Source organism: Orbicella franksi, chromosome 6 (genome assembly GCF_964199315.1).
Source record: "Orbicella franksi chromosome 6, jaOrbFran1.1, whole genome shotgun sequence".
In the NCBI taxonomy this organism is placed as follows: Eukaryota; Metazoa; Cnidaria; class Anthozoa; order Scleractinia; family Merulinidae; genus Orbicella; species Orbicella franksi.
The window spans coordinates 28,283,261-28,292,851 of record NC_138150.1 but is presented as its reverse complement, the minus strand read 5'-3'; the positions used below and the strand labels follow the sequence as shown (position 1 = coordinate 28,292,851).

Genomic DNA, 9,591 nt, shown 5'->3' with positions numbered 1-9,591 from the left:
TAGCCACCCAACAAACTTGTTTGGAAGTCATTCTTAGTCAATCACAGCGCGCGAGATTTGGTTCGTAGTCACGCCGCCTTGAACATGTTTCAGCATGGTGATGGGTTTGTTGGTGACTTATGTAATCATCTTCAATGGAAAATTCCAGGAAGAAAATCAAGCGCAATTAAAAGCCTTTAAATGGAGAAAGTTTTGACTTTTAGTCCCCAATATTTTGTTAACAATTCGCTTTCATTATGTGCTTTTATAATGAACGCAACTGTTAAGAAGCTCTCCGCGTGAGAACGGATAAGGCAAATTTCGGACCTCCACCGATTGGCCTCATTTTTTCAGTGAAGGTCAACCAATCGATCCAATGTACGAATATCACGTGCACATTTATTTGGATCAATTCGATTTTTTCACATTTTGGGGGAGGATTTTCAAGGTGTGCATACTGCATTGTCCCATGCGAATTTTAACTCTCCGAGCTTGGCACTGTTTACACAGGTCAAGTAAACTTGTACATGTAGTGTCAAGATGTTTTGCTGCCGTAATGACTAAGCCTGTTTAAGTACATGACAACATCAACATATGAGTCCCGCAGGGTTGTCAGTTCCTTTTAAAGTAGCGGGTTCCATCCAAAAAGTAGGCGGCTAGGGTTTGCATGAAAAACATGCCGCGGAGGGGCTGGGCAAGGTGCGCACTGTGCATCGTTCGGAACTTCGAGGAGAGTATGGGAGGGGGTCGTCCCCTCCCATTGGAGACATTTTTGAAAAATAATTCCCTGAGATGCAATTTGGGGCTACTTTCAGCAAACATTGCGTACATTTCCACGTGATTTCCCCTTTCTTAATTAGTTATTCTCAAATTCAGTGTTAATTTAAATGACGCAGCAAAAAGGTTGGAGAAAAATATGAAACTGACCTGCTTTGAGAATTTAAACCAATGTTTGGTACTTTAGATGGTTTGTTTCCGGGGGAGCGAAACTACAATATTTAAAAGGTCGGGGCCACTCGTCGGTAAATTTGAATTAAACCCCTAAAGGAAACAAATATGGGTGTGACTTGAGCTTTATTTGACCCCTAAAAGATACCACTAAAAACAGAGTAGGCTTGATTACCAGCCGCTGGTCAGGAAAGAAGCCCGCGCTAGTAGACTGAACTCGAGAGACTGGTGGAATTCGTACCTGAAAACGAAAGTAAGAGCGTTTTTTTTTATTATTTCTTCGAGTGCACCCTAAAAGATATTTTGACAGCTAAAAACAGTGGCGTTTCGTCATGAACACACTAGGTGAGACCACAATCCTTGACTGCGAGACTACGAGCACCCCCGTCCTTTTCGTATGGGAGTCCCCACCCCTCGGGGTTTGCTCTCCGAGAATTTCCACGATCGAGTTTTTGGGATCTCGAGTTTTAGCTGCACCGGTGAAGAAATGTGATGCGAATTTCGAAGCAGTCACGTTTAAAACATCTTTCTTTATTAACACTCGTATATTTTTTGGCTCCGCCATATAAATACTGAAAATGGAATCCTCAGAACCTTAGAGCAATGCAACATATAAAGAGACACCCAACAATTCAGTCCGGTTTAGCTGTTCACTGTTGCCATAGAGATCAGTATTCACATCTGCCTGACTTTTCCCTGATAAAATCAGGGGCGTTGCCCTCATGCTTTGTGGAGTACGCACTAAAGAGAAAGTGAATCGAGCGCTGAAGTTGTGTCAGAGCAAGAGACCATCAAGCCAGCCGATTGAATTATCAAAATACAATTTCCCTTACCAAGTCACTAGAAAAACGTCAGATATATCTAGATTTAGTAGCAGCCTTCAATTTCCCCTAACAACAGTCCTTTTCAGCCATTCATCTAAGACTGATAAGTTTTAACAAAATTTGTCTTCTTTCGTTTAATAAAGTAAAACGTCGTTGAGATCACAGTGACCTAAAAATGTTTCTTCCGGCCCTCAGTGGTATTAAATCAACGGTGTTATAGCTTCCCTGACCCAAAACAAGATTTCCTGACTCTTCCCAGACCTTGAAGGGTTTTTTTTCCCGACCATGCATTTCCTGACATGTGCAACCCTGCCTTTGCATGACAAGAGAAGGACGCATTCTCGGTCTGATCAGCTAACTTGCAAAAAAGTTTGTTGAGTGATTTATGGTAAAGCGCGTTACACTGTAACTAGCTGTTATTCCTTAGAAATCTTTTTGGAAATCCAATTCGGAACTATAAAGAATGCTAGTTTTTCACATACGGTTCGGTTTGGCAGGTCACACACCGCAAGAATAAATATCTATTACTAACCGAGTTCGAGGTCCGTACTTTAAGTTACGGACCGAGTTTTTCCCCCTTCGATTTATGGCCCAAGCGCAAAGCGCGCGGGCCATAAATCGAAGGGGAAAAACGAGGATCTGTAACTTACAGTACGGACCGAGAAGACGAGGTTAGTAAGATATTTATTTGTCTCTTTTGTGTGTCTGACGCGTTCGGGAACGATTTCTATTCGCGCGGAACGGCTTCAAATTTCAGACGTACCTCGAAAACAAAACAAGTCAAATCGAAATCATTGTTAAGTGACTCTTAAGTCGTTAACAGGTATTGATACACAATTTCAGAAGTAAAAGAACGTTTTAAACTTTTACTTGCTATAAAAGTTAAGAACACTTGGCGATAAATCACGAAACATTTTGGCAACAAAAACAGCTTTAAATTTTAGCGGGCCGTACAGTAGAATGTTACCTGTTACCTATCTTCTTCGTGCCATGTGGCACATAAGGCCTCAACACAATCCCGCCAACCTGCTCTGCCAGCCGCTGCGATTTGTACCTCACTCCAGTTCTTCCATCCAGCTTTTTCCCTTTCTCTCTCTGCTGTCTTCCTCCATGTTGTCTTTGGTCTACCCCGTTTTCGCCACCCTTTTGGGGTCCAGGTTAATGCAGTTCTGCAGTCATTATTTGGTTCTTTCCTCATGATGTGACCGATGAATTTCCATCTTCTCTTTCGCAGGCCCTCACTGAGGTTTTCCATCTCAGCCATCGTCAGGACTTCTTTGTTTGTAATTCTTTCTTGCCAGCGTATCTTAAATATCCGTCTAAGACGTCGATTTTATTCTCATCACTTTTATTCATTTTCCACGTCTCGCAGCCATACATCAAGACTGGCTTTACCAGTGTCTTATATAGCCTGACTTTGGTTCGTCGACTGATGCTGTTGCTACTCCAGATCTTTTCCAATTTCAAGAATACCCCCTCGCTTTGACTACTCTGTTGTGGATGTCTTCAGTGCCTCCGCCCTCTTTGGAAACCGTAGCTCCCAAGTACACAAATCTATCAACATCTTCTATTCCTCGTCCATTCACCTCCACCACATCGTTGTTCCTCGAATTTATTCGCAGTAGTTTACATTTGTCTAGATTGACTTTCAGTCCCACCCTTTCTGCCTCATGCGCCAACTTATCGGTCTTAGTCTGAATGTGCTGCCTGGTCGATGATAAAAGGGCTATATCATCCGCAAAGTCGAGATCCTCGAGCTTTGTGGTGAACTTCCATCTTATCCCGGTGTTTCCCTCTTGCAATGTATTTCTCATTACCCAGTCAACGACTAGTAGGAATAGTAAACCTGACATGTTACAGCCTTGTTTCACTCCGGTTTTGATCTTGAACCACTCTGTTGTGTCGTGTCCATCCACTACTGCGCATTCAAAGTCAGCATAGAGCGCTTTCACCATGTTGATTATCTTGGATGGTATGCCGTAGCTTCTCATAATCAACCATAGACTATCCCTGTGGACTGAATCGAATGCTTTCTCGAAATCTATGAAGTTAACGTACAGTGACGACTGCCACTCTATTGACTGTTCGATGATGTTTCTCAATATGAAAATTTGCTCAGTAGTTCCTCTACCTGGTCGAAAACCTGCTTGTTCCTTTCTGAGTTTCGACTCTACTCCGGTTCGTATCCTGTCAATCACAATTCTTCCCATGACTTTACTGACAACTGACAGCAGCGTAATTCCACGCCAGTTTTTACATTCCTTCAGATTACCTTTTTTCGGTAGTTTGACAATCAGTCCTTTTCTCCATTTTCTTGGTGTCTTCTCGTCTCTCCACACTATGTCTATGATCTCCTTGACTTTAGTGGTAGCATAGTCAACATTAGCTTTGAGCAGCTCTGCTTGTATGTTGTCAATTCCCGGCGCTTTTCCATTCTTCAGATGCCCTATTGCCTTCCGTACCTCACCTCTACTGGGTTCAGATGTATCAATTTCTTCTATTTCACCCGGCAGTTCTATCTCCATTTCACTTACTGGATTACTAGGGTTCTCTCTATTTAGTACTTCAGAGAAGTGCTCCAACCATCGTTTGGTTTTACTTTCTTTATCATTAAGGATCTTGCCGTTTTTGTCCATTACTGCGGCATTGTGCCTTGGCCTTTCGTTGCTTAATACTTTGGTCAGGGTATAAAGTGTTTTCATATGTTGTTGTTTGGCCGCATTTTCAGCTTCTTCTGCAATCTCTTCAGTCCATCTTCTTTTATCCACCCTAACCTGTCTTTTAATTTCCCTATCCTTCTGTCGGTATTCATCTTGCCATCTCTGCTTTAGTCTCGCTGATCTTGCACTGATTAACTTCTGTTTGATGACTTTCCTTTGGTCTATCAGAGCCCAAGTTTCCTGTCTCAAACATGACTTGTTTTTCTTTTTCTTGTACCCTAGTACCTCTTCTGCCGTTTTTACATAAGCTTTCTCCAATATCTCACTTTTCCTTTCCACTTGGTCTCCTTCTTCTTCTCTTCCATCACTCATTGGCTCTTCCACTGCTAGTGCCTGGAATCTGTTTTTCAGCTGTATGTTGAACCTTCTGTGTATGTCATTGTTTTGGAGTTTGTGTGTGTCAAACTTTTTTTGGGTACTCTTTGTCGCCGGTGCTCTTTTGAGCTTTAATCTGATGGTTGATCGTACAAGGTAATGGTCGCTGGCCACATCTGCTGACCTCATGGCCCTGGTATCTAACACTGATGTTCTAAATTTTCTGTTAACTAGAGTGTGATCCATCTGATTTTTTGTTCTTCCATCGGGCGACACCCAGGTTTGCTTGTGAATTTCCTTGTGAGGAAATACTGTTCCAGTGATAACCATTTCATTAAAATCGCAGAATTCTTTCAGTCTTTCTCCATTATCGTTAACCTTGCCCAGTCCGTGTTATCCCATTAGTCTTCCAAGGCCGTTGACAAGGTTACCCACCTTTGCATTCATGTCTCCAGTGATGATTAACATATCATGTTTGTGTACCTGTTCAGCTACTTCTTGTAGTTTCCCGTAGAAGTCTTCTTTTACCTCGTCAGCATCGTTGGTTGGCGCGTACGCGTGTATCATTGTAAGCTTGACAAACTTAGAGTAGAATCTTGCCTTTATCATTCTCTCATTAATTGGTGACCAGTCAATTAGAGCCTTTGTTGCCTCTGGTGTCATCATAATCGCCACACCTTGCATGTGTTGATCGTCATTTCGACCTGAGTACAGTACTGTTTCACCTGAACTCAATTTCATTCTACCTGCTCCTATCCATCGGCACTCACTTATTCCCATAATTTGGATCTTCATCTGATTCATCACTCTCGCAACTTGTGCGGACTTTCCTGCAGTATACATTGTTCTCACATTCCAGTTCCCTATTCTAATCTGAGTCCTTGGGGTCATTAGTGGTTTGTTCAGCTCCTGAGCATCCTCTCGGCTTTGGGTCAAGGGCGTCATACTTTGCCTACCTAAGCAAGGTACAACATTGGCCCCAAGAGAAGGTTGCCTTCGCCTGTTTAAGGTTTCTGTAATCTACTTTGTTTTAAGGGGGCGGGTGATTGACCCACCGCCCAACCCCCAACCTGGAGGACCAGTAGAATACGGTCCGCTAAATTGACCAATCACAGCGCGCATACTAACTGACAGATATAATAACAACCGTTATAAACGGCATTGCGCCAAACTGATTTTGTTGATGAATTTTTGGAGGATGAACACATTGCACACTAATTAACAATTATTCAGGGAGTGTACGTTGGATATGAGAGGCGCGTAGCTCTTAGTTGGCCATAATCACCACATATCCAACAAACCCGAGTAGAATAATTGTTTTATTAAACATGCCCACAAAATATAGAAAACTCAAATCTATTAAGAATAAAAACGCCCTTAAAAAGTACGCCCACCTTTACCATATTTGCAGAGCATGGTATAATTGTTCTTATGAAATTCTAAACCTCGGATAATGCAATTCTAGCTTTCTGATTAGTTTATTGGATTTCGGTCACCAGCCATTATACTGGATTTGACCTTAAGCGAGAGCGGCAAATGACGCTCGGTATAAAATTTTTTGCGGGAAGCCAAGTTTCGTCGAGAAATAATGGATAAAAAAGCAGATTCGGTGAGCTAACTACAAAAGAAATACAAGATCTAATGGACAATGCCGTTCCAGTAACAACAAAAACAGCCGCAAACTTCGGGATGAGATTATTTAACGGTACGTATCTGTTGTTACTTTCCCCGTTAAAAGTTTCAAAATTTCAAGTATGACCGTCGAGATTTTACGCATTCATGAAGATTACGTAACAGCAATGTTTACTTGATGTTACAGAATGGCTTGCTAGTCCTGGGGGCACCAAATTTTTGAAATCGATAGAAGAAATGTCAAAAGAAGTGCCGAACGTTTGTCTGAAGTGCTTTTACACGTCTTCGAGGAAGAAAGATGGCACGTATTACAAAAGTTCATCTATGAAATCCATAAGAGTCGCCATTGATCGCTTCCTTCGCTCGCCGCCGTACGACAACCCGTTTTCCATTATCTCTGACCCCGCTTTTATACGAGGCAAATAAAGTATTAGAGCATTTGTACTAAACCTCAGGAATACAGGTAAAATTGTCGGCGTAGTCGACAAGAAACCAATTTCTAATGAGCAAATGAAGAAACTGTTCGACATCGGCGAGCTCGGACCAGCAGAGAGCAAAAATCCTGCACAGCTACAGAGGACGACCTAGTTTCGCCTCGGTCTCTTTTTTAGCCGACGAGGAAGAGAGAATCAACGCCAGCTAAAGCCAACGATTCTATGCTTCCAAAATAAACCCTCCATGAGTTGAGTATTTTGAGCTGAACCGAAGTCAGCCCGGTTCTTTACCAGCCACGAGAAACCATCAGGGTGGCCACGGAGATTCTAAAGATGAAAACCACGCTAGGATAGTTTCTGTCGCTGACTCTGATTCAGGTCAGCAATCAGCTCCACACATCCAGCTCAAAACGCTAAGGCCGTCAACGCAAGGGAACGCTGAAAGAGTTCTTTTCGAACTGGCAGTAATTTTGGCACAACGTCCGTGCCGCATGGCGATCAATGTTTTCTGCAGTATTTTTACAATTTTTACGGATTTAGGGGAGGGCCCCCCACCCCCTTATTTTGGGTAAAAAGAGAAGAAATCACAGAAGGAAGAAAAGCCGGCAAGGCAAGCAAAACAAAACCGGGACCGCCCCCCTAGCTTCTCAAACTTTCTGACCAGGGTTGTATCTACTTCATTTGGTTGACGTTTCCTGAATTCTACATGACTGTATTTTTCTCTCGGCAGATCTAGACTCGCTTGCTTCACTTTCAAATTTCTCATTCAACTAAGTTTACAAATTGCGCGCATGGCATGTCATTTCCTACTTGCTGTTGTTTTTACCACATCAACTTCCGGTCGTTTTGTAAAATTGAAATCCAATACTGATTTAGCTATAATTTTCAAGTATACAAGCATACAGAATTTAATAAAAAATTATTCCATTCGCGCTTGTTGGATATGAGGTTGGTTATAGTCAACTCGCTCCTACGGGCTTCGTTGGCTTTTTACCATCTCATATCCATCGCGCGCTCATAATAACTGGGAGTTTAAGAAGCTACGACAGCGACGCCGGGACAACGTCGATTAAAAGATAAAATGATATTTCACCTCCAAATCTCGCGACACTCTTAAATCATTTAGTTTGTTTCTCTTTGTCAAAACTACCTCGAAACTGATTATGGAACACAGTACAAAATTCGAAATATAAATTTTAAAAATTATCCGTCGTGGTTCACGTTCTCCAGACAACGCAGAATTTGGTCATTTCACTTTGCTGTTTTGCAGAAGACGGTAAAAAAATGTACCAAGAATTATAACGTATGTGCGAAGCCATTGGTTTCCTCAGTAAACCTTTTGTTTAGTGACGTTCCTGTTGCTGTTGCCGTCGTGGATTTCTTAAACTCCCTATTGTTAATTATCACACGACTGAGTTAGCTTAGAGGGCCAATAACTAGAATCAACCAATCAGATTACTCCATTGACGATCCAATATTCAATATTGATCCAATATTCTCTAAGTATCGGACCGGGCATTGTCCCGAATGATCCCTTAACATCACAAGTGTGATAAATCTTCTTTTCATCAAGCTTGCTTCACACCGTACTAGGAAAATATTGGTCACGTCTCTTATGTACGGACCTCTTTGCGCTTGGTCCGTACTGTCAAGATCTCGGGCCGATATTCTCCCACTACAACCCTCGCGTTTGGTTATTAAGATATATATGCATACAGTTGATAGTGCTAAACCCAAACATCAGTATACCAGCTGTGCGGCGCTAAAAAAGTATGGTTTTGAACCGGGAATTTAACCCCTTGGCCCTCTCTATTGTTCTCTCAAATGAAAACTTTTTCTAGTTAGCTGAAGTCATGTATTTGAGACTTATTTTAGAGATCCAAAATAGGCTATGGATACGTTTTTGTTCAGGTCTGATAAAGGATACCAAGAATCGCGTATTTGCCTTTTAAATAGGGTTTCCTGAATTAAGCTAGCACCAAGAAGTCGTACAAGTGTTCGGTCACGTCTGACCTCAAAATGCGCGGGGTCTGGGGACGAGACTGGGGTTTTTAAGAAGTATAAGTAGGCCGCAGACCCTGCGCTTCCAGGCCAATCTGAGCTATAAACGGGAACAAAATCACATCAACTAATTGAAAAAGAACCGTCCGTTTTAGACATTTGAAGATAAATTACTGTAGTTTTCCGGATTTCGCTGGGTAATTCAGATTACCGACATTCTTATCCTTGCCAGAACATTAAATGAGGAAAGGTTAATCCAAGTTTTAGAGATGAGTCGTTTGTAAAAACTTATGGCTACATGCGATACTCCAGATATCATGTCCACGCTTTACTCGGTAAACAGTAACCAGTTGTATTTGATCTGTAAATATTCTGTCTACAGAAGACACGAGTACATTTTTTTCTTCAAAGAGCTCATTGCTGTCAGTTGATTCAAGAAAGCTGTCATAATAACAATAAAAGTTTCAACATTTTTCTATGTCTGTATTATTAATCAGAGACAAGGAAAAATGTGTTTTCAGCTTTGTTATTTCCGCTGGGTTCTTGGCTTTCGTATTCTGTTTTATTCAGTCGTGTTTGGCTTGCGAGATCAGTAGTTGTCGTCTTAACACTGGAGGTTGTTCGCATTGTTTCAACTCCCTGCCTTCATAATTCATATCTCTCCATGCCTCTCAGCAGAATTTCACTTGATTTGATCACTGTTCCCTTTGTCACTAGTGTAATGAGATGAGCCATTTA

General features: G+C 41.8%; 1 protein-coding gene across 1 annotated transcript; it reads right to left on the bottom strand.

Moving 5' to 3' along the window:
- Positions 1-5,179: 5,179 nt before the first annotated feature.
- Positions 5,180-5,629, bottom strand: LOC145490574 (protein CFDP2-like). The gene has a single exon (XM_081469672.1). The coding sequence runs from the start codon at positions 5,627-5,629 to the stop codon at positions 5,180-5,182; it is 450 nt and encodes a 149-aa protein (XP_081325798.1).
- Positions 5,630-9,591: the final 3,962 nt, after the last annotated feature.

What these genes read in the sequence shown, in the direction of transcription:
- LOC145490574 (XM_081469672.1), bottom strand. Translation starts at nt 5,629, where the DNA reads ATGTATACTGCAGGAAAGTCCGCACAAGTTGCGAGAGTGATGAATCAG.